The 24,452-nt window shown below is 40.3% G+C and overlaps 1 protein-coding gene across 3 annotated transcripts in view; it reads right to left on the reverse strand.

The window, feature by feature from the left end:
- The window catches only part of MYOT (myotilin), a 56,941-nt gene that overhangs the window by 27,708 nt on the left and 4,781 nt on the right, over positions 1-24,452 (reverse strand). Inside the window, exons 1-6 of one of the 3 annotated variants that reach the window (XM_070937273.1) lie at positions 21,927-22,023; positions 8,928-8,987; positions 7,186-7,327; positions 4,109-4,132; positions 2,373-2,492; positions 1,310-1,577 (exon numbers count right to left, since the gene is read on the reverse strand). In XM_070937273.1, the coding sequence (XP_070793374.1) occupies positions 1,310-1,577; positions 2,373-2,492; positions 4,109-4,132; positions 7,186-7,327; positions 8,928-8,987; positions 21,927-21,944 (632 nt within the window). In that variant the 5' untranslated portion in view covers positions 21,945-22,023. Of the gene's footprint in view, positions 1-1,309; positions 1,578-2,372; positions 2,493-4,108; positions 4,133-7,185; positions 7,328-8,927; positions 8,988-21,926; positions 22,024-24,452 lie in introns of those variants that run through there. The other 2 variants (XM_070937274.1, XM_070937275.1) reach the window with 2 other exon arrangements.

A 24,452-nucleotide genomic window follows, 5' to 3' on the forward strand; every position in this document is an offset into this window, starting at 1 on the left:
AGGACAAAGAACAGAAAAAAACTGCATTTTGATTTTGGTTTAAAGAGATTTCTAGAGAAAAGAAGAGGGAAATTAAAGGGTAGATCTATCCATCTTCTGGGTTGTGAATCTAGCTTCCCATTCTTTTCTGAGTAACTTTTTCGGTGTGTACTCAGTCTATAGAGGTAAAATGTTTCCAACAATGTAATATATACCAATAAATCAATATCTCAAAACAGGCTGCAAAATGTTGTTCCTCAGTATTTTGCAAGGCTTGTGGGAGTGGACTGTAGATTGTTTGAAATCTATCAAGGTTTAATGCATGAAAATTAGTGTTTTAACTAATGGAAAACTCACTAACATTCATTGATTTGGTACAGAATTCCGGGAAGATAGTTTAAAAGAGCTTAATCTTCAGTTCAATTTTACCAACTGATAAATTATTTACCAATAATTATTTTTTTGCGCAAACATATTGTCTCACCTTTAGGTTGGACAATTCTAGTTACTTACATTACTGTAAGATGAATACAGTACAGGTAGTCCTCAACTTACAACTATTTGTTTAGCAACCGTTCAAAGTTACAACAGCACTGAAAAAGTAACTTCTGATCATAGAGGTAGTCCTCACACTTAGCAATATTGCAGCATCCCCATGGTCATGTGATCAATATTTGGATACTTGACAACTGGCATGTATTTATGGTATTTTTAGCATTCAGGGTCATGTGATTCCACTTGTGACCTTCCCAGCTGCCTTCTGATAGACAAAGTTGATGGGGGAAGCCAGATTTGCTTAACAACCCGAGTGATTTGCTTAACAACCCGAGTGATTCGCTTAACAACCATGGCAATAAAGGTTGTAAAATCAGGCACCACTTTGCTTAGCAGTGGAAGTTCTGGTCTCAGTTGTGGTTGTAAATCAAGGACTATTTGTATGGCAAAATTGTTTCAGGCTCAACATTTAGCAGAGAATAATTTCTGTATTCTTGTTTTCTGGTTAATGGCCAAATGTATGATTTTAGCAGTGGGGTATTAGAATAGTAATCGTTCAACAGATGTTGAAGCCATTTGTAGAAATCTTTGCTTGTCATTATGTTGTAGAACAATTTGTGCTGGCTCAGGAATCTCAAAATCTTAATTCACTTACATAGAAAAATGAACACACCAAACATCTTTGTAATAGCATGCCTACATTTACAAGACAATTTAATATAGGCATATACACGAACCTACCAGCAACAGAGCTTTAAAAATCCATGCATGCTTGCAATAATTTTTAGCAAAAGCAACTGATATGGATCAAGGCAATGATCTTTACTTGACTTACCAGTCATGTGAATTGTCAGAGGGATTTTCATAAATACCAGGAAAACTGATGCTCTGATTGCTATAATTCTGACACTGGGAGCTTTCATGTTCCACTTCATTTGCTGAACCAGAGGCATTTTGTCCACCTGCATCAGAAAAGTTTTCCTCTGCCTCTCTTCCCATTGCTAAAAATTCACTCTCTGGCACAGAACTGATGTTCAGGTTGGTTAGCATATCTGTCAATAAGGGGGCAGATTCAAAGCTTCCAGTTTCTTCTGTTCCTGAATCTGAAAAATACAGACATCAGTGACATACAAAAATATAAAACGCAAGGTGATGCTCTGTACCCCGATTATTGCTTAAAATGGAGAATGATTCGAGAGCTTTTATACCAATTCCTCTTTTCATCTGGGAAATTCCATGTTATTTCCTTGTTTACATTATTTTGATATTTTAGGTGAAATTCAATAGTAAAGAAGCAAACACAATGAGTGGTCATTTAATAACAGACACTTTGAATAGGTATCTCCATGAAATTTAATATATAACCGACAGTTGCTTGGTAGATAGATGGGCAGCACATGAATTTAGTAAATAAATAAACAATATAACCCAGAGCCAGTAGAAGAGAAATAAGTTGTTTCAATAAAGTAAATGACTTTTAAAAATCCTTTAGAAAGTTTTTATAATGATCCCAGACACAGCTTAAATAAAATGTCCATTGTAGGTGTGTACATTTTACAAATATGATCAGCTGTGTGTGCACTTTAATTATGCATGTATTAATGTAGTCCAGTATATACATATTCTTGTTGGGAATGTTCCAAAGAACTTGTGTGGGAGTCTCAGGAATATTTTGCCTGCCTAGCATTGAGGAAAAAAATAACTGAGCTTTCTTTTAATGAAAATGATGCATAGAAGCTATAATTTAAATAAGTAACAGAAATAGATATGACTCTTCTTAGCTTTTAGATGTTAACAGCATGATCTGCTATATGAAAATTTTCTAATCTTTCTTTCCATCCAAATTATTTCAGTTATTTCAGAATTTCTTTTAAAAATTATTTCCCTCGAAGACTTACCTTCAGGAACCCAAAGAAATGCGCTGGATGCTACAGCCCCCAAATCATTTTCAGCAATACATAGATATATTCCAGAATCTTCAGGGAAAGCTTCTGTTATCACCAAAGAACAAACTTCCTCTGAGAAAAGAAAAAAAGTTAATGAGATAATAAATAAATGTACAATAAATGAATGTATAAGCACAATATTACAAACCCACTCATGTTAGTAGGAACTGATTTTTTTCATAAATTTACAATATATTACTATAAAAAGACCAGTTCCCCGGTGAAACACAAAAGCTCACTACTTAAGTAGGTGAGCTTTATAAATGATGTTCCTAATTCACACCTAGAAAGCTACAGAATGTAAGATTAAAAAAAAAGTTGGGGGAGGGGAGGAGGAGAACAGCCAAAAATAATCAGCACAATGACTTACACAGTGGGAAGTGCTTTTAATGATGGTGTATGAGTGTGCACCCAGTGCATTCAAACAATGCATCAAAGTTCTGCAAATCCAACAAGATCTGGCTTTTCTTCCCAATAATGTTTTTTTTTTTTTGAGCAGTCAAGCTCCCCCTTTTAAAGCACGAGATATTTATATCAAATAACTGTTCCCAAAATCCCAAGGGCATTAACCTTAGCGTGCTGCAAATGCACTTCCCACAACAGTTTTGGAAGGCCAATACAAAAAACACAAACAAAAAACACTATGAGCTGAAATTGTGCCCTTGTGGAGAAGGGGCCATCGAAGCTACAGCTCATGTCCTGCTACGTTGCATCTTCTATTGGGATTCACGGACTCAATTTTTAACACCTCACCTAATAAAACACTGGAGAAATACTAATTTTGTTTATCTATAACTACTGTAATCAGTAAGCATCATCATTATTATTACTGTTTTTAATGTTTTTATTTGTAATGCTGGTCTGTAACTGTAATAAAAAATTGGTTGAGTACACAGTTGAGTAGAGCAAAACTGCCGAATGCATTATCATATCCCCAAAAAAGAGCAATTGCAGTTTGAACAAATACTACCGTAAAAGTGCCCTAGCGACAGAAACTAATCTATCACTGAATAGATTTGTCTTAGTGAATGCAAAGCATTCTGAATTTAGTACAGTCTTTGTTTAGTAACTCTCCTTTAGTTACAATAGTGATAAAAAGATTACTTTGCAAGTAGTCTCCTCCCAATCCCAGCCTTCGCAAAGAAAAGCTGAGCTGTTGGTCCCAGTGGCAATCACTAAATGAGGGTTACCTGTAGAGTACCAAACCAAGATTGCAAAACCCCAAACAACCACAAGATGCTGGAAAACAAGCCCTTTGCTGATATCTATTGTAGTAATTTTCATAGATAAATCTGGTAGCCCTAACTTCATAGAAAGTTGAAGGCAGCTAAGTGCAGATTTGAGAGTGGGTTTATTAAAATCAGTGGGACTGATTGCCAAGCAAATATCTAAGATTGAGCTAGAAACAATCCTCCTACAGTATAGTAAGAAGCTTAACTATTAGCTGGATATTATTGTTTAACCCTTTGCCCCTTGAAACCTGCTGAATTTTCATGGGTTATGAGGACAACATGTAACTTGCTAAATACTGTTTTTCACATCCAGCTACAAGGTTCTGTGCACAGTGGCACAGGGTTGTGGACTTGCATGTGTCTGTCTTGAACTAGGCCTTGCTAAATTCATTGGCTGGATTCTGATGTTGGGTTATGCTCCCAGTTCTTTGCAACTTTTTATTTAAAAGTACTTACCAGGGACCACAGATGAGCATGCCTCTGTTAAAGATAGAAAGAAACAGAGAATTTAATTGTGAACAATTATTTTGTGGATTCAGAAAGTGAAAATGTAAAACTGCTCAATGACACTCACAACTGCAGATCACACCACAGTCACAGACCTTACCCATCTGCTGATCCCTACTCACTAAGGCCCAGGTGGTGACATAAATTCTGTCCCGTTCAGACCTACATGCAACTATTAAAAGGGGCAAGAATTCTGCCCCACTTGCTTCTGAGCATCCTGCTTTGCAAATCATATTAAATCTTGAAATAACATATTGATATTACAAATCCATTTATCTGTATTCTGCATTGATTTCCAAAGCAGTATCTGTGCCTGCAGTAAGGCCATTGAACCTTTTTCTGAACAGCCATTTTTCTATTTACTTATAAACTTCTTTTCATCTCAGAGGGGAGAAATACTATTATGATAAAGCAGAAAATAGCCAGAAGGGATAGAATGAACCTCAGAACAATTCTGTAGTTAATTTTCTTTTTTAAAAAATAAATAAGTTATATTGTATTTCATATTTTTTACTTTAGTTAAGCCTTAGAGGTTAATTCAATAATGCCCAAATAGTGGACTTTGAATCACAAGAATTATGTAAACAGACTTTCTATTTCTAATAGTGTGTGCAATGGAAACTATGAGACTTAATCAACTAATAAAGTTATTATGTTAGAGTTGAATCAATAATTGATTTTGCCCTTCTGTCTGCTTTTGAGCTTCTTGTATAAATCTGGTTAGCTACTGTGTGACCCACAATATATCTATATCTATATCTATATCTATATCTATATATTTATATGTCTGTCTGTCTGTCTGTCTGTCTGTCTATCTATCTATCTATCTATCTATCTATCTATCTATCTATCTATGGCAGAATGAGGCAGGAATAGGTCTATATGTAATGCCTACCATAGCAAAAGCAGCACTAAGGTGTCTGGATATTGTAATACTTCTGTTATTGGAGTTCCAAGAATTAAACGGGTGTTTCACATGATCTTAACAAATATTGTAAAATATGCAAATATATATGTTAACATGAAACTCTCAAACCTAGTAAACACATAGTAAGGGTAGTCTTATTGATATGAATCCCCACCTGTGAGTGGAAACTTTGGATAATTTCAGTGGAATGTCTGTCGTATTAAGAGACATTTGAGATGAAGTATGGATTCGGTACAAATGCTGTCTGGAATGTCATACAAGCTTTGCGTTCCATGCTAATCACCTTATTGGTTTTTAATCTGTTCTACGTGTTACCTAATACAACACATTTGTTTTTATTTTAATGCCTTATCTGTGGTCAATCCTTTGCTTTGCCAGACCCCCTTCCTGTTACCACTGTGTTCACTTTACATATCTTACAGAAAACAGATGAGTTCAAAAGGCATGTGTTGTTGAAAAAAAATGGAACACTTAATTGTTGGACAAATTCAGTCCTGGGTTCCTATTCCATTTATCTCATCTCATTTACATTTTCAACAAAAGATTGCTGGTTATTTTTTTTTAGTCTTTATACCAGGATAATTTTTTCTTAATACTTTTATACTGGAATATCCAGGGTACACCATGCTTAAATCAATTAACTTTTCAGAAGATATGCTTATAATTTTATTGTTATTTTTCTTTATGTCATGTGAAAATAAACCTGCCTGATGATGCAGAATTATCTGATTTTCTTGAAAGTTCTGTCCAATAGAGAATAATTAAATCTTGGTCAATGTAATATTAATCCATAGTTCAGCTACTTTATTTTTGCTTTACTGTCATATTGGCGGTCTATTTCAAGAAAGCAGCTATATACAAATCAGTGATGCACACATCATAAAAAGCCCAAAAGCAAACAAACAAACAAACTGCATTATAGATAAACTTTATGTGTGAGGATGAAGAATGCCTAGCTGCTGTCAGGCCACATTTGCTCCATATCAGTATTCTCTCACCCCTCTTCCTCGCATCTCTCTTTTACACACACACAAATAATAGCTTTTAATATATTTTTGCCCTCCATGTATTGATTGCCGCTTGCATTAAGTTTAGGGCAAGGCTGAACATGACTCAGTTATATGTTTCTTTTATTAGATGTTACAGATGACAACACATGGGAAAGATATGGATCAGCAGCAACACACTGTTGCCATTAGACAGCAGTTGTGCATGTGTTTACAAAAGAATTCATCCCACTCCAAATTAGCTAATTTAATGTGAGTAAAAAAATATATTGTAGCAATTGGCAGCAGCTCATCACAGAAACTTGAATATGCACAAATACTCTTATGTTATTTCTCTCCCAGGGAGGAGAATGCTGTGTTTTGAGTAGCTCTTTGTACAGATCTCTCCCATCACAGTCATGTTTCATGTTCCTCAAAAGGAAATACACCAATGTCTGCAGTTCAGAAAGAGTTTCATCATGGGGTAATGGGTGAATTAACCCTTCACAAAATAAATAAAATATTGGTCAAGGAGGTTCATCTGTACTTTAGCATACTTTTTAGTTGCCATATCCAGATTTAGAAGGTCTTCAACTCACTACAGCCAACTCATCATAGCCACTCACCGCGGCCAACTTGCCATGGGACAATTTGTCATGGCCAGCTGGCCACAGGACCAGAATTACACTAATATCAAAGAAATAGTAGCACAGAATCATTAAAGAAAGAATGCCAAAGGAGGGACAAAATGAAATATGAATGACAAAAATTAAAATAATTTTAAAAACTATTTTAAATAATTAAATTGAATTGTTGAATTGTCCTGCAGCGAGTTGTCCTGTGGCCAGTTGGCCATGGTGAGTTGGCTGTGGTGAGTTGACCGTGGCGAGATGGTCATAGCGAGTTGGCTGCCATGAGTTGTCCCATTCCGAAACCCCCCAAGCCCTTCCCCCATCTGTACTGTATTGGGGTCAAACAAGGAAGACCAGGTTCTTGCAATTCAAACAGGTATATCTTCTATTTCCTCCCCTCTGAATTACATTTGATAGATTACGGTCTGTAAAACAAGTTATCCCACAGTTGGAAGGCTTTTAAAGAACAAAAATGCCTACTTTTTCTTAATATGCGGAAGTCTGCAGAATCTATGATTTGGTTGCACTCTCTGTACCAGCGAACCTGAAGAGGGGTGGAAGCTCTTATTCGACACTCAAACACCACCAGCTGGCCTTTAGTAGCTGTAATATTTTGTGGGCTCTGAAAGATGACCAAAAACATAACATTAAATTTATACAGTTAAAGGTGTTATGCATGGAACAAACTTCTGAATACCGGAAGTTACTCTCTTGTTCCCAAGTGAGTAATTACAACAGTTTCCCACAAACTTGAATTTCTTGGACTATTCTATATTTATAGTCCGATTCATATCTCACGTTTCTTCTAAGAAAAGGAAATGTGTTGAGGGTGGTCTACGTAGAATTTCTTCCTCCATTCCTCCCCTAAGGGTGGAGTGGGTTGAGAGAGGATGACAGGCCCAAAGTCAATCAGTGAGATTCCATGGTTGAGGGTAGACATGAATCTCAGTGTCCCCACCCTAGCTCTAGTACTTTAATCACTTCATCATACTGTTTCACGCTCCCATAATCCTTAGTAAGCAACGACTTTGGAATTATGCTAATACCCAAAAGGATTTTCCTCTCCAGTGATTAAGGTAGGAGGCTAAAAATGGGGGCTGTAAGTTTTATTCCCACATTGGACAAAAAGCCAGTTGGGTGGTGGTGTGGCCTGCCAGCAGCCAGCAGAGCTGGCAGCAGATTCGGACAGTCAGGAGGTTGGGGAGGAACATGGGCCAGTCCTGGAGTCTGGGGAAGGCTTGGACGAGGGCTCTGCATCAGAGGCAGAGTGGGGGCCAGGGCCATCTGGTAGTTATGTGCTGCCTCCGGAGCTTCCAGAATCTGACATCAGCGAGGTAGAAAAACAGTGTGAGCCTGTTCCCAGTGTGCGCATGCGCAGAGCTGCCAGAAGGCAAGAACAATTAAGAAAAAAATGGGAGACTCGGGAGTAAGGCTTGGAGATGATTGGCCCCTCCCATAAGACATAAAAGAGGAGCAAACGGACATGAGCCTTTGCTGGAAGCAATTTGTTCATATAGTCAATTCAAGCTCTGAGAAGTCCGTTTGACTCTGTGCTCCGTTTGGCCTTGTAAAACTAATTGACAATTAGGTCTCTGGCAGCATTTCAAGGGAGATAAACGGTGGGTGCTTATGAACATTACCCTGAAAGACTGTGTCAACTCGAGCAGACATCTGTCGGAATTTTCACAGAATGTTTGTGAATCATTAAGGGCTTTGAACGACCATAATTCACAGCCATCTCAATAAAAGAGGTTTTTGAGACTAAGATTGTGATATATGCTTTCTCAGGAAGCCTAGTTCAGAACAGGTGACCTTTGGGCCAGATATACATTCTCAGCTCTAGAAAGCACACAAGTTGCCATGAGTCAATACTGACTTGAATGGAAATATTTTTTAACACTCATCCATGCCTTTTACTTCAAAGATGAACATGTCTGATTATTAGATTTATTATATTTGGGCTGCAGAAACCTAGACGACTACTATAGGCAATGGCCAAGAGTTGAGTTTTCTGCACATATTTTCTGCTTCTTAGTGGTTGTGTGGATGCTTGCAGTCCAGATACAGAAGGCCTACTGCAGATGGGAGTGTCTGGAGCTTATTTTTAAGTAGTGACAGATGGATAGGAAAATAAGAACATTTCTATCTAAATAACAATGGCATCTGCACATACCACAGGGAGATTTTTTAATCTAATTTAATACTGAGATTATATCTCTTACCTTTATGAACACAGGAGCTGCTTCATAGGCAGATCCAATCATTTGGGAAGGGTTCTGCATCTATAAAAGAAATGAAATATGCTGCAATCACAATGCATAATGTGCAAGACTTTGATGGGTATGTATCTCCATTTGCAGATAAATATAAAAAACTTTTTGAGATTTCTGTCCTAGATTATGATGGAAGTCTTTTTGTGAACTTTTATTTAAGTACTCTATGGGAACTAATCCCTTTAGCTAGTTTACAAAATTATTTAAAAGAATATATATGACAACAATTGTCATATATTTATGCCTATTCACTTGTGCCCTAGATCAGTGACCCCCAACTTTTTGGGTACCGGGGACAGGTTCTGTGGACAAAGGTTTTTCTGCAGCTCGGAGGGGATGTTGGGATGTTGGGATGACCCGGGACAAGGCACAAAGGCCACACAGCCAGCTTAGAGTTCAAACTCCTCTTTAATACTCCAAAATTCTCCAAACGCTCCCACATTCTTGGCAAGTCCCAGAGCAAAGCTCGCGCACACACACACACACGGCAGCCTCTGGCTGTGCGTAGTCCAGCAAAGCAAAGGAACAGGGAAATAAGTCCACAAAATAAGGAACAAACAATGAGTCCACAAGTAAGGAACAAGACTCCGAGTCCACAAAGCAAGGAAGAAGAAAGCAGTCCTGCAAACTCCAAATGTCTTCAAAGGCACATACAAAATTCTACAAATTCAGTGTTTGTTCCTGACAAACGCCCCTACCCACAGCATTTCCTTAAATCTTAGTCCCCAGATGTGCCTTGTGGTGGTGGGGCACTCTCCTCCCAAGTTGTCGGGTTGGCCTGCGTTGTTCCCATCTTCTCGCCACTCTCTATGCTTGGGGATCAGGAGGGGGGCGGTTCTTACTCATTGCCTGACTTAAGTCTCTCCTCATTTCCACTGCTTGCCATCTCTTGGTCATCCTGCCCCCGTTCCTCCCTGCTAACAAGCTGTCCCAATCCTGAGGGGCCTAGGCTGCCTTGGCCTGCTCTCCACATTATTCTGAAGCCAATGAAGCCGCTCCCTCGATCTCCGTTGGCTCCAGCTCTGGTTCACAGATTCAGGCTCCGACGGGGGCATGACAGGCATGGTTTCACGTACTGTCTGCATCCTGTAGATGGGGCTTCAATTGTTTGTGCGGACCAGTTGCTGGCATCCTGTGGACGAGTGCCTGTCCATGAACAAGGGGTTGGAGACCATTTCTTTAGATATACCAGTACAAACAGCTTTAAGTAGCCATGGGTACCAAATTGAAAGATATGCAAAGCTTAGCCCAGTAGTCTAGCATTTGCTCAGTCTATCATCTGTAGAAATTTTGGATGTAAACAAAACAAAAAAGGAAGACAGTACAACCTTTAATATCTTCCTCCAAAATTGTACTGATAATTTGACTTCTACTTTTAAAAATTAATTTGCTTTGTATAAATGAAAACCATTCCTTTTTCATAAGCAGAGTAATATTTGTTTCAGATTAAAATACATTTCAGATTAAAAAAAGGATATGGCTTTTTTTTTAAATTGATTTTACCACAGTAATAAGGAAGTTGCAGAAGATTAATTTCAAAACTGAATAAACTTCCTTTACTTCTAACCTAGCATTATCTTCTATTCAAACACTTGCCAGTATAACACACAGAGAGTGTTTTACCAATCCAAAAATGTCCTGTTTGAACTAATATAGATATTTTGATATCTGTATGTCACCTCCATTCCTAAATTGTCAATCTGTCATTATCTAACATAACAAAGACTAATTAAATTACATGCTGTAAAACCTAGGAGAAGACACTATATGTGGGCTAATTCTTAAGTTAACAATATTTTCTGTGAGCTATAAGACCTATTATAGTTTGAATTTTTGAAGTCCTGCATAAGCTATGCAACTTACAACAAGCAAAAACAGTCCTAGATTCTACTTAGCTATATTTAGCTCCCACAAACTACAGTATGCTGATTCCGTAGCACACTGCATGCCATTAGTAGTCAAATCCATAGCAAAAACTGCTTCACAACTCAGCACAATATATACAGGCCCAAATCATGTACCTGCTTGCATGAAGACAGAGAAAATGTCTTCAGATACTCTTTCAAGTTAATAAATGAAGTCTCTTGCTGATGACCATGAAGTAACCAAGAGAAATCGCTATAGAACTGAAAGCAGAAACTTAATTGGATGTAGAACAGGTGTACTATATTTTGAAAGTATTCTAAACTTTTTTTGTTTGGTTAACTTTGGCTTAACAAGGTATTTAACCACAACTGTTTACATTTTATTTAGTAAACTATGGTTAAATAGATCATGATTTAGTACAATCAACAACTTCCATGTTAAACTCCTGTCAATCAGTAGACTTGATAGATAGTTTGAGATAGGATATATCCACTTAACTTAGTGTTACTTCTCTAACCAAGTCAAATTGGTTGAAAGCAGGGGTGAGTTCTAAATTTTTTTATTATCGGTTCAGTGGGCGTGGCTTATTTCGTGGGCGTGGCTTGGTGGGGGTAATGTGACTGGGTGGGCGTCGCCAACTTTTTTTTTTTTTTACTTTTAAAAGCAATTTTTCTACAACCTTAAGAGGTTGCAGAAAAAAATGCTTTTAGAAGCCTCTGACGATCAGGCAACTCAGCTGGGATCGCCAGAGGCTTTTAAAGGCATTTTTTTTTTCTACAACCTCTTCGGCTGAATGCTTTTAAAAGTAAAAAAAAAAAAAAAAAAGCCTCTGATGAGGTGGGCGGGGTAAGCGAGCGGCAACCAGGCCGGGGACCAGTTCGGGGGCGTGGCCAGCCAATGTTATTACCGGTTCTCTGAACTACTACAAATTTTTACTACCAGTTCTTGCTAACCGGTGCGAACCGGGAGCAACCCACCACTGGTTGAAAGTGACTCAATTTATATAGGCATTGTGAGCTAACAACAATGATAATAATAGTGGAGACACTGTGACAAAAGAAAGCAAAGATAGTACCAATAGTAATAGGTGCCTTGGATGCAATCTCAAAACAACTGGAGCACCACTGGAACACCATCGGCATTGACAAATTCACCATTGGTCAATTGCAAAAGGCAGCTTTACTTAGAACAGCTTACATCCTGCAATGATACCTCTAACACCATAAAACATTAGTATGCGCCTACCCCAGCTCCTTGGGAAGGACTCTGTAGGTGGATAAAAATGCCAAATCCAGTCTAAACGTCTGGCTGACTGTGTAATCAACCGTAGTCATTCTACTTCTATTTGTAGGCCTTTGTGTTTTTTTATTTTCTCCATTTTTCTTTTTTATTCTTTCCTCATCAGGTACTACAACATCCATTAGCCAGACTTTTTTGTCTGTTTTATCAACACCCCAAACTTAACAATTGTGGATAAGAAAAACAAAAAAGTCTGGATAGTGAACATTGCAGTATCTGGAGACAGCAGAATAAAAGAAAGAACTAGAGAAAATAACAAAATATAGCGACCTGCAAATAGAAGTAGAATGTCTGTGGCAAAAGGAAGCAAAGATAGTACTAATAAAAATAGGCACCTTGGATGCATTCCCAAAACATCTGGAGCACCACTTGAATACCATCTGCATTGACAAAATTGCCTCATCAATTGCAAAATGTAGCTTCACTTGGAATAGCTTACATCCTGTGACATCTTTAATACCATAAAACAATAACATCTGCTTGTCCCAGTTCCCAGATCAAAATGCCAAGTACAGTCTAAACATCTGGCTGACTGTATGCAACCAACTAATAATTTATATTAGGATAGTTTGGAATTATTATTAAATAAATAAATATTATTTGTAGTGATGATTTGTACCAAATATATCTTACAGTATGTTGTAATACAAAACACCCTCTGTTAGAATCTCCAAGCATCAAATGGTGTTATTTAAATGGCTCAAATTTGGGGGTAGTTTATTAAGTAATAATACAGGGGAGACATTATTACTAAGTAATTAGTGTAAGACGGAAACTTTTGCTGTACAGCAAATATTTTGATGCATTCAACAGTTTTTTAAATGTTATAGTCAATTCTGAATGAAAAAGCTAAATAACCTTTTGCTTATTAACATCAACACTTTAAATCATTATTAATACTGATATAAGTTTTCTATCTTTTAAAATCTTCAATGGTCTTTATGTTGTCTAAACATTAGAGTGTAAATTATCCATGGTTAACACTGTAGAAATCTAACTATCCAAATGATATATTTATGTATGTTTCATATGAATTAAGAAAAAAGGAAGGAAGGAAGGAAGGAAGGAAAGAGAGAAAGAAAGAAAAAGAAAGAAAGAAAGAGAGAGAGAGAAAGAGATAAAGAAAGAAAGAAATGTTGTGGACAGTTTGCACAAATTATTAATCACTTTAATTGATTCTACAATCTACATAGGAACATTCTACTATTTGGTGAATCATGGTGAGAACTGGGTAACTCATAATTTTGCCAACACAACTTTCCAGTGGCACACTGAATGACTGCATTGTTTACTTTTCAATAAATGTACAGAGCTCTTTCCTGACAAGGAAACATTCTATCATACCTTCCTGAAATGTCCTTCTTCTCAAGGAATGCATGTAGAAACTATTGTTCGGAAGACATTTGCTTTTCAATTGAGCATAATTTTATAAAAAGAAATCTATGTAGTCACTCTCACCACTCTCCCCAACCGTTTGAAAGGCATTTAAATCCAGGGATGTTTTAAATTTTCCATGTCTATACTAAGTCACTGCTTTGATCCAACTGTCCTTTCTTAAATGTCTTTGGAAGAAGATGACAAATGGCTAAGCTCCAGGGAAGGCACATGATGGCTTCTAATCTCCCACTGATTGATGTCCAAGCTAAACCAATTCTGGTTCCAATGGGAGGAGGGTTAAACAGGAAGGAGAGTAAGTCTGGGAAGACAAACTGACATTCCAATGCTTGGCTTTGTATTTGAGAGATAATATCTGAGATTGACACAAATGAAGTAATGTTTTATTGGCCAATAATGTACAATATAACAATCCTTGCACTATACTATGCCAATGCCATTGAATGCCAAACTGAGAAACTGCAGATACATTTGGTTCTTCCATAAACTCAAGCACTATTTATTCTGGGCTTTGTAGTGTACTCTTTATTATTATTATTATTATTATTATTATTATTATTATTATTATTATTATTATTATTTAATCTTTAGTGAGATTCACAGCATTTGAGGCTGGTTAATAGCTCAGCAGCTCGAGTCCTAACCAAGGACCTAGGAACTGTTAAGGTATCGTCAGAGGATGTAAGCTGTTCTGAGTAAGGTGGTGGTGGTAGTTCTTCTTCTTCTTCTTCTTCTTCTTCTTCTTCTTCTTCTTCTTCTTCTTCTTCTTCTTCTTCTTATTATTATTATTATTATTATTATTATTATTATTATTATTATTATTTTAACAACTATAGACAACTCCACAAATTCTGGGTCTAGAAGTAAATCTACATTTATCCATGGCTGGTATAATTTGATTTATGTATTTATTTAAGCAATTTACATAACTGCCCATCCCATAGCAGTGACTGGATGATGCACAAAAGATCAAAACCAAACCAAACCATAATATACAAACTTGATGCTAGAATAATAATAGCAATAATAATAACACATGCTCACTTTTAAAAGTGAGCATGTTTAACACATGCTCACTTTTAAAAATAATCCAATTTTAATCTACGCAGACCAAACAAATCAACTAATAAGGCTGGTTTAACCTCCCTTTGGATTTATAGTAAATTCAAAAATACCATTAAATACTTATGCCTAATTTAAAACAAATAGGTATGAGCCACGGTGGTGCAGTGGTTAGAGTGCAGTACTGCAGGCTACTTCTGCTGACTGTCAGATGCCTGCAATTTGGCAGTTCGAATCTCACCAGGCTCAAGGTTGGCTCAGCCTTCCAACCTTTCGAGGTGGGTAAAATGAGGACCCAAATTGTTGGGAGCAATATGCTGACTCTGTAAACCACTTAGAGAGGGCTGTAAAAGCACTGTAAAATGGTATATAAATCTAAGTGCTATTGCTACTGCTAGTGAATAAGCTTCAGAGAGGGATTTTATGGGTAAGGGGTTTTAAATTGGGGAAGCCAAATTGATTTAATTATGTTTTAAATTATTTTAATTTTCATATTGTATGTATTTTAATCTTGGCTGTTCACCGCCCTGAGTCCTTCGGGAGTAGGGCGGTATAGAAATTTAAATAATAATAATAATAATAATAATAATAATAATAATAATAATAATAATAACAACAACAACAACAAGAGGCCAGCCTCTTTTGCCATCTCTCACCTCAATGACTATCTTTAAATTTCGCTGACATCCAAGGTTCCCCTTTTCCATCTCATCATACTTGTATGGCTTATACCTCGGCAGATTTGCTTGCGCTGCGAGATGCCCCCCTCTCGCGGCGATGGCCTTCCACTCTATCGAAGGCCTACCTTAAGGACGGGCTTTGGAGCCCCGAGAGGTGGCATGTTTTAAAGCGGGGATTGAGGGGTTTTTTAATTAGGGTTTTTAATAATCTTTTAAGGGGAACTGGGAGGGCGACCAAAGGGGATGGGGGGGGTAATCCACCTAGGTCAGGGCCCAGCCTGGCACAGGGTAACGGTCTGGAGGGCGCAGGACGAGGGATTGGGGATGTCATCAGCACGGTGGATGGGAGGGGCAGATATGGCGGGAGCAGAGGACCTCATCTTGTGCCGGGGGTGCGCACTCGCTACTTGAGAGCGATTGCACGCCCCGGTCCTCAAGGCTCCCCTTGGATACTAGGTGGCTCAGATACTCAGGACCTGGGCCTCCGGCTGATGCTGTGCAACGCCAGGTCCGTGGTAAATAAGGGCCCCCTCATTTACGATCTTATTCAAGAGGGGGGAGCGGACCTGGCGGGTATTACGGAGACCTGGTTGGGCCCGGAGGGAGGGGTCCCTCTGGTTGAGATGTGTCCACCAGGCTTCAGAGCATTCCATCAGCCGAGGGCCCAGGGGAGGGGCGGGGGGGGTGGCGGTTATTATTAACGAAGGTCTGGGTCCGAGGGAGACCACTGTGCCACAGATTGCCGGGTGTGAGTCCCTCTTTGTGAGATGGGGTCATGGGGTTCAGATGGGCTTGCTGCTTACGTACCTGGCTCCCTGCCGCGTGGCAACGGCCTTGCCCGAGCTACTCGACGTGATAGCCACGGTGGCAGTTGATACACCCAGGCTTATGGTCATGGGTGATTTCAATCTGCCGTCCGTTGGTGAAACGTCAGAGATGGCTCGGGAGTTCATGGCTTCCATGACGGCCATGGACCTGACCCAGTTAGTTCATGGCCCCACTCACAGGGGGGGACACACGCTGGACCTGATTTTTGTCTCTGGCCAGTGGTTGAGTGGTCTTATTATAGGGGATATAGACATGAAACCCTTGTCATGGTCAGATCACTCACTCCTTCGTCTGGACCTTCGAACCGCTACACCCCGCCGCAGGGAGGCGGACCCAATTAGATGGATCCGCCCCAGGCGCCTGATGGATCCCGATAGGTTCCAGATGGAGCTTGGGCCAATTCCTGAAGATCTGGCACACGACTCGGCCGAGGACCTGGTAGCTGCCTGGGATCGGGCGGCTGGTGGGGCCTTGGATCGAGTCGTGCCTTTGCGGCCTCTGACCCGGTGTCGATCCCTCGCGGCTCCTTGGTTCACCGAGGAGCTGAGGGAGATGAAACGCCGGAAAAGACGCCTAGAGAGTGGTTGGAGGGCCAGTCTCGCTGAATCTGACCGAACACTGGTAAGGTCGCATATTAAGACCTACCTAGTGGCGATAAAGACGGCAAAGTTTAACTACTTTTCCGCCTCTATTGCGTCATCAGGGAATCGTCCGGCCGCCCTGTTCAGGGTAACCCGCTCCCTGCTCCATCCGGGAGCGCGGGAGGATCCCTTGGAAGGCAGGGCGGAGGATTTCGGACAATACCTGTATGACAAAATCGCTCAGATCCGGGGGGATTTGGACTCTGACTGGGTAGATCAGGGCAGGGTGACGAGGAATAGTCTTGAGAATGTTACCTGGGAGGAGTTTGATGCTGTGACTCCGGATGATGTGGACAGGATTTTGGGGAGACTTAGTGCGGCCACATGTTTACTGGACCCGTGTCCCTCCTGGTTGGTACTGGCCTCCCGGGAGGTTACACGAGGCTGGCTCCAGGGTGTTATCAACGCTTCGTTGAGTGAGGGTCACTTCCCCGCCGCTTTGAAAGAAGCGGTGGTGAGGCCTCTCCTCAAGAAGCCGTCCCTGGATCCGGCAATATTGGCCAACTATCGTCCTGTCTCCAACCTTCGCCTCCTGGCGAAGGTTGTTGAGAGTGTGGTCGCGCGACAGTTTCCACAATTCTTGGAGGAAACATCCTATCTAGATCCGTTCCAGTCTGGTTTCAGGCCTGGGCACAGCACGGAAACGGCATTGGTCGCGTTGGTTGATGATCTCTGGAGGGCTCGGGACAGGGGTTGTTCCTCTGTTCTGGTCCTGTTAGACCTCTCAGCGGCTTTTGATACCATCGACCATGGTATCATGCTGCACCGGCTGGAAGAGTTGGGGATGGGGGGCACCGTATTACGGTGGTTCTCCTCCTTTCTCTCCGACCGGTCGCAGTTCGTGTTGGCAGGTGGGCAGAGGTCGACCTCAAGGCCTCTTATATGTGGAGTGCCTCAGGGGTCGGTCCTCTCGCCCCTCCTGTTCAACATTTATGTGAAGCCGCTGGGCGAGATCATCCGTGGCTTTGGGGTGAGATACCACCAGTACGCTGATGACACCCAGCTGTACATCTCCACCCCAGGCCACCCCAACGATGCCCTTGAAGTGATGTCCCAGTGCCTGGAGGCTGTGCGGATCTGGATGGGGAGGAACAGGCTCAGGCTCAACCCTTCCAAGACTGAGTGGCTGTGGCTCCCGGCATCCCGATATAGTCAGTTGACTCCATCACTGACTATTGGGGGCGAGTCGTTGGCCCCCACAGAGAGGGCTCGCAATCTGGGAGTCCTCCTGGATAGGCAGCTGTCCTTGGAGGAACATCTGACAGCTGTAACCAGGGGGACCTTTTGTCAGGTTCGCCTGATCCGCCAGTTGCGGCCCTTTCTTGATCGGGATTCCCTGTGCACAGTCACTCATGCCCTCGTCACCTCTCGCCTTGACTACTGCAACGCTCTCTACATGGGGCTCCCCTTGAGGAGCACCCGGAGGCTCCAACTGGTCCAGAATGCAGCAGCGCGGGTAGTGACGGGAGCAGCCTGGCGCTCCCATGTAACACCGCTCCTGCGCGAGCTGCACTGGCTCCCAGTGGTCTTCCGGGTGCGCTTCAAGGTGTTGGTTATCACCTTTAAAGCGCTCCATGGCATAGGGCCTAGCTATCTTCGAGACCGCCTGCTGCCACCGACAATCTCCCATCGACCCGTGCGCTCCCACAGAGAGGGCCTCCTCGGGGTGCCATCAGCCAAACAGTGCAGGCTGGTGACCCCCAGGGGGAGGGCCTTCTCTGTGGGGGCACCTACCCTCTGGAATCAATTGCCTCCAGAGATAAGGAGAATCCAAGACCTCGGTGCCTTCCGCCGTGCCCTTAAAACCTTCCTTTTCCAGCAAGCCGGGCTGGCCTAATTTTTTTAAGTGTTTTTAAGTGTTTTGTTTATTGTTTTTAATTAATGGGGCCAAATTTATATATGTATATTTTAACTGTATTTTAATATTTGTACTTGATGTTTTTACTTGGCTGTTCACCGCCCTGAGTCCTCAGGGAGAAGGGCGGTATACAAATTCAAAATAAAATAAAAAATAAAATAAACAACAACAACAACAACAACAACAACAACACTGATGATTTGACCTAGTGAGGTAATGAAATGTCTGAAAGCAAATAACCAAGCTCAAAGAGCACTAAGGACTCCACAGGAAGAAGCTTTGCCTGATGGGACATCTCATGGTACAGGTCTCAGAGTGAATAGAAGGACTATTTTGGTTAGGCATGGGTGGACTCTGCTTCCAATGCTGCAGGGAATCCTTGGATCTCATTTTTCAAGCATCCACTGAGACTCTTCTGAGTGACGATGCATAGTGTGGTCCTGCCATTTTAAGGCAGCTACCATTTGAAAACTGCAGTGTATGGCCATCGTAAGCTTAAAACAGTGAAACATCCTTCATAGCCAAGGAAATAATGGGGGATTTTACAACCAACCTTTCTTCAAAATGAAGAAACTTAGCAACTTGTTCAGATATGGCTAACTGTTACAAGGTGTTTTCAATGGAGTTAAATTCCAAATTCCATGTTTGATGCTCAGTGGTCATTGCTATAAAGTCCATCGTTTTTTCATCATTTGACAAGATTAAGTCATGAGTACTCAAAAAAATCTAAGAAAAAGATAGGTATTATTCTTTTTCAATGTTAAAAAAGAACACGCGGAGACAAATATGAAGTTCCCTTTAACCCAGAGCTGTGGAAACCTTACGCTTTCCAGTTTTCCAGCAGCCCCAGTATGGCTCTTACTAAGGACCTTGGAAATGAAAGTTCAGCCATAGTTGGAGGATTTCAGATTCCACATCTTAGACCAGTGTATGAAAAGAGAGTCACAGATGCTGCTAGAATATAGACCTCTCCCCACAAAAAGGTTGACCTGGTAAATAATTATATACTTTGATAGGATAGCTGTTCTCCAAAAAACGTCTCTTTAATTGTCCTAGCTTCAGACATTGATATCAACATCCCATACTATTTTCTATCCATTTTGACATTATAAAATTTAACATCTCAATTTCCATTGATTGTGACGCTTTCTTGACAGAATATAGAAGTGGTTTCCGATGGCTTTACTTCCCAGTCTTTACAAGTCCTGACCAGGCCTGACCCTGCTTAGCTTCTGAGCCCAAGGTCAGCTGTTTGCTATACTATTTTCCATTCTCACTGGATGGGTTAGCATAGCACTAAGGCCAGAGCAGAACTTTCCCCTGAGGGATGGGTATTATTCTCAGATCACCTACTATTTTTGCCCAACTGGCAATCCATTGACAAATAGGAGGGATGCTTTAGTTTGAAGCAGGAGCCTTACCATAGCAGGAATACAGCCTTATAGATAAATATCAACACAATCCATGCCCTCAGATCTTAGTAACTCAAAATACTTGGGCTAGAATCCACCTTATTTCACAACTGCAGGTGACTTAATTCCTGGAGATGCTTCAAGCAACAGTAAATGAGCACATATGGGAGACTTTTCCTGTGCAATCAGGGTGGAGAGTTTATAGTACAGAGGAGCAAGGGTATTGGTCTTCTTTTGGATAGTAGCACCTCATTGTTGGTCTTCCTTTGGATAGTGGAGTCTTATTGTAGTGGAGCATTAAAGAGAGAAGGAAACTTCTCCTGGACCATTCTCTGCTTACATTTAGTTGGCAAAACGTTCAATTGCTTTTTAAAGTATAATATTATGAGGAATCAGTCTTTTAGCCTTCTCCAGCCTTGCATTACCCACACTGACTGATGGCCTCTCTCCAGGGCTTCTAAAAATACATACCAGGTTCATTGTGCAGTACACAGGTAAACTGACTATTTGTATCTTCATTAGATGAAGATCATGGGGGCCTCAGCCAGATTGGGACCATGGCACCTGAGTTGCGTGGGAATTTTAATTCCTTCCCAGGTAAATTTTATAAAGGAAAAGACCCTTCTGCTCTGCACAGATCTTGGCTGGTAAGTCTTTCTTCTGTTTTTCTTTAAATTTTCCTCTTTGAGCACAAGGAAGCTATAATACGCCAGAAAGTAAAATAACTCTCTGGGATGAACCTTACATTTTTTTTACAAAGTGTTACAAATGACAGGCAGTCCTTGACATATGGCCACAATTGGGATTAGAATTTCCATTTCTAAACAAAGTGGTTATAAAGTGAGTCACGGCCAATTTTATGACTTTTTTATGATGGTTGTTAGGTGAATCACTGCACTTGTTAAATGAATCACATGGTCGTTAAATTAATCCAGTCCCCCCCCCCCCCCCTGATTGCTTGTCAGAAGCATGTTAGGAACGTTGCAAATGGTAATCACATTACCCTGAAACCCTACAGCCTTTGTCAATCCATGTTGGTTGCCAAGTACCTACAATTTCACTATGTGACCATGGGGATACTGCCATGTTCATAAGTGCAAGGACCAGTCATAAGTCACTTTTTTCAGTGCAGTTGTAACTTCAAATGGTTGCTAAACAAATGGGGGTACATCAAGGACTTCCTGTGTCCTATGATGCATTCCAAAAGGAAGACTAAAAGCCAAATCAGATGTTATGTTACATGTATTTTTTAAAAAAAAACATTTGCAAAGCCTAAACAGAGGCTTTAGAGCACGGGTGTCAAACCCACATTGTCCCGTTGTTGTCACGTGATGTATTGGGACTTTCCCCACCTTCGCTAAACTGGGCAGGGGCATGGCCAGCGCATGATACATCTGGCCCGCAGGCCGCAAGTTTGACAGCCCTGCTTTAGAGCCTAGATAGAGTTTTTAGAGCAAAGTCCATTTTAATGCCCAGAGTTTGTTCTTAGTGCAGTTTCTCTTCTACTATAATAGGAACAATATAAATTAATGAAATGGCCAAATGGGTGTGCCACGTTAATATATTAAAGTAGCAGGATTTAGATTTGAAGCTTTCAAGGCTGCCCATCCATATCTTAAGATGTCCTCTGAGCATGTGGAGAGAGCACTCTGTCTAACCATAGCTCGCTCCACTTGTTTGTTGTGAAGGAATAAGACTTCCATTGCTGCATTACAGGGCATGCCTTCCTGGCAGACTTCAGTTTCTAATTTTAGATACTAAATACACTGTCAACAAGCAAAGCAATAGAAGCTTGCGCTTAGTTGATTGCAGTTGCTTTTGGAGCACGTTCACATTATTCAAGAGAAGCATTACCCATCTAACAGAACAAAATATACATTATACAAATACTGAGAAACAAAACTGGCCTGTCTTTCCACGTCCATGAATGCCAGAAGTTTCTATTTTGCTTTGGCAGTAGCCTTGGTATTGTCCTGGTCATGTCCTTGAAAAAAATACCATCCTCTGTACCTAAGGGAGTCTTTTTAGCAAGCTCAGTGTGTTCCACGTAAATCGCAACCTTTACTTGGTGTAATTTTAGACATTAGTGAAGATGACGGAATTAGACTCTGCCAGATGAAGAGAGAGGACCTTTGCAATCCAACACCGGGAATATTATAAGGTACATACCGATCATGCTGTTGATAGAAACAATAATGACGACTACCTGAATAGCTGAGATGTTTCCACAATTATGTTATCTCCAAGATGGGGACAAAAGTAATACAGAGAGATTTAAGAAAATATTATGGAGGGTCCATGGGGGCTTTGTCAAAAACAGACAATCTTTTAAAACTGTTAAGCAATCAACATTTCTCCTAGTAGTGTAGGGTGTGAAAAGGAATTGCTATAACTTCCTGATAAAGAAGACAGCAAGTTTCAGTAGTATTCAGCAGATAGTGTTGAATACTCATTGTTTAATTTCAAAATATTCCACTGGATATGGTGAATTTGGGAAATCACATTGCAACATGTAGCAATTCTGATGCCTTTTGCAATGAAGGCTGAATATTTATATGAATAGACTGTGTTTAAAAACCTGATACTATAATATTATAATATAGTTTTATTAAATTATTCTAAATCATGTTCCTGGATCTGAATGAATACTTAAGGATATGTTTTTAAAAGTTCTGATTTTGTCTCAGATTTAGATACATAAAGTTTGGGGTATATAATAATAATACAACCCTGGGATTCCATGTTCTTTTCCTCATTCAGTCAGAAGCCCAATAGTACCATGTAAATTAGAGCCTCAAGCCTGATCTCTCCCCCTGCAATCAACATCAACTTCTGAGAAAGGAAGAAAACTATTGCATCACCAATCTCCTACTTCTAATCCCTGCAAACAGTACAGAAGAGTACCATGGTTGATGGCATCGAAGGCCACTGAAAGATCAAGGACAATCAGGACAATTGTACCACCAACGGTGTAACTCTTCCAGAGATCATCAGCAATTGCAATCAATTCTGTGTCTTAACTTGGTTTGAAACCCAACTGGAAAGCTCCAGGTAATGTTTGTCCTCTACAGTCCTCTGAAGCTGAAATCTAAAATTTTCTAGCACCATCAGCTGGCCAGTGATGGCTTCTTAAGAATGTGGCACACTACTGCCTCCTTTATTTTGTTCATTTCACCAATGCAATTTTGGGTGGGCAGGACCACTCTCTTATTCATAATTGCATTCATCACCATATAATCTACCACACATTGTCCAGGAGAATCTTAACTAGCCAGAGGTTTAAAGGACTGGAACCTGTCCCACTTCCTCCCCTCACAAACATTTGAATTGTAATTGAATAGTAGTGTAGGAACACAATTAGAAGACATCTACCAAATATTCATATCTAGATCTGATACAAACCAACAAAGGGATTCCCGAAGGTGTTTTTTTCAAGAGGCAACTAGTCTTTCTGTTTTTTCTTTGAAGACAATTCGATTTTCATCCAAGAAGCTTCTGAAGAGCTGAAGAAGCTTCTTGGATGAGAAGTGTAATGTCTTCAAAGAAAAATAAAGTCCAGTTGCCTCTTGAAAAAAAACACCTTTGGGACAACCATTACCTGGATGATTGAGAATCTCCATAAACATTCAACAAAGGGATTCTTAACCTGAAACTACCATAGTTAATTTTGTATCAAATGTCCATCAAGTTTTCAGCTCTCAGATTTCCAGAAACAATCTAAGATATTCTTTTATGATAGCAAGTGTTGTAGACTGCAACAAAACTCATCCTCACGTAACGTAAAAGATGATAAAAATTCTCAGTGTCCTGGCAGTGCAGCTTTTTATTTCTTGTATATTGTTATGAAAATAAATGGAAAAAGAATACAAGAAAACAAAACAGAGGATAGGAAAAATTCACAATGTTGTGAGTATTTGTACATATCTAACCTATAGTGCTTTTTAAATATTCTTATTGACATTAAAGATTATTATACTAAAAATAGAAATGTTTGGAATGGCACATTGGTTAGAATACAGTATTGCAGGCTAATTCTACTGACTGCCAGCAGTCGATTCTGACCGGCTCAAGGTTGATTCAGCCTTCCATCCTTCCAAGGTCAGTAAAATGAGGACCCAGATTGTTGGGGGCAGTAGGCTGATTCTCTAAACCTCTTGGAGAAGGCTGTAAAGCACATGAAGTGGTATGTAAGTCTAAGCGCTACTGCTACTGCTATTATTTACTGTGGGCCACATAACATGTCCAGATCTGTCTTTTCCTGCCACTTTCTGTGTTACCCTGTGCTTACTGGTTACATGCATGACAATTTGGGAGAAGGTAGTCCTTTGCTGACTGACATATAGTCCTACAATTTTTGATGCAAGTGTTAGAGCAGAGTCCACAGTTCATAGGCCAAACACAATTACACACAGAGGGATGGGGGGAGAGGGGGA

Source organism: Pituophis catenifer, unplaced genomic scaffold (genome assembly GCF_029215685.1).
Source record: "Pituophis catenifer annectens isolate HBS135680 unplaced genomic scaffold, rPitCat1.0.hap2 SCAF_2, whole genome shotgun sequence".
In the NCBI taxonomy this organism is placed as follows: domain Eukaryota; kingdom Metazoa; phylum Chordata; class Lepidosauria; order Squamata; family Colubridae; genus Pituophis; species Pituophis catenifer.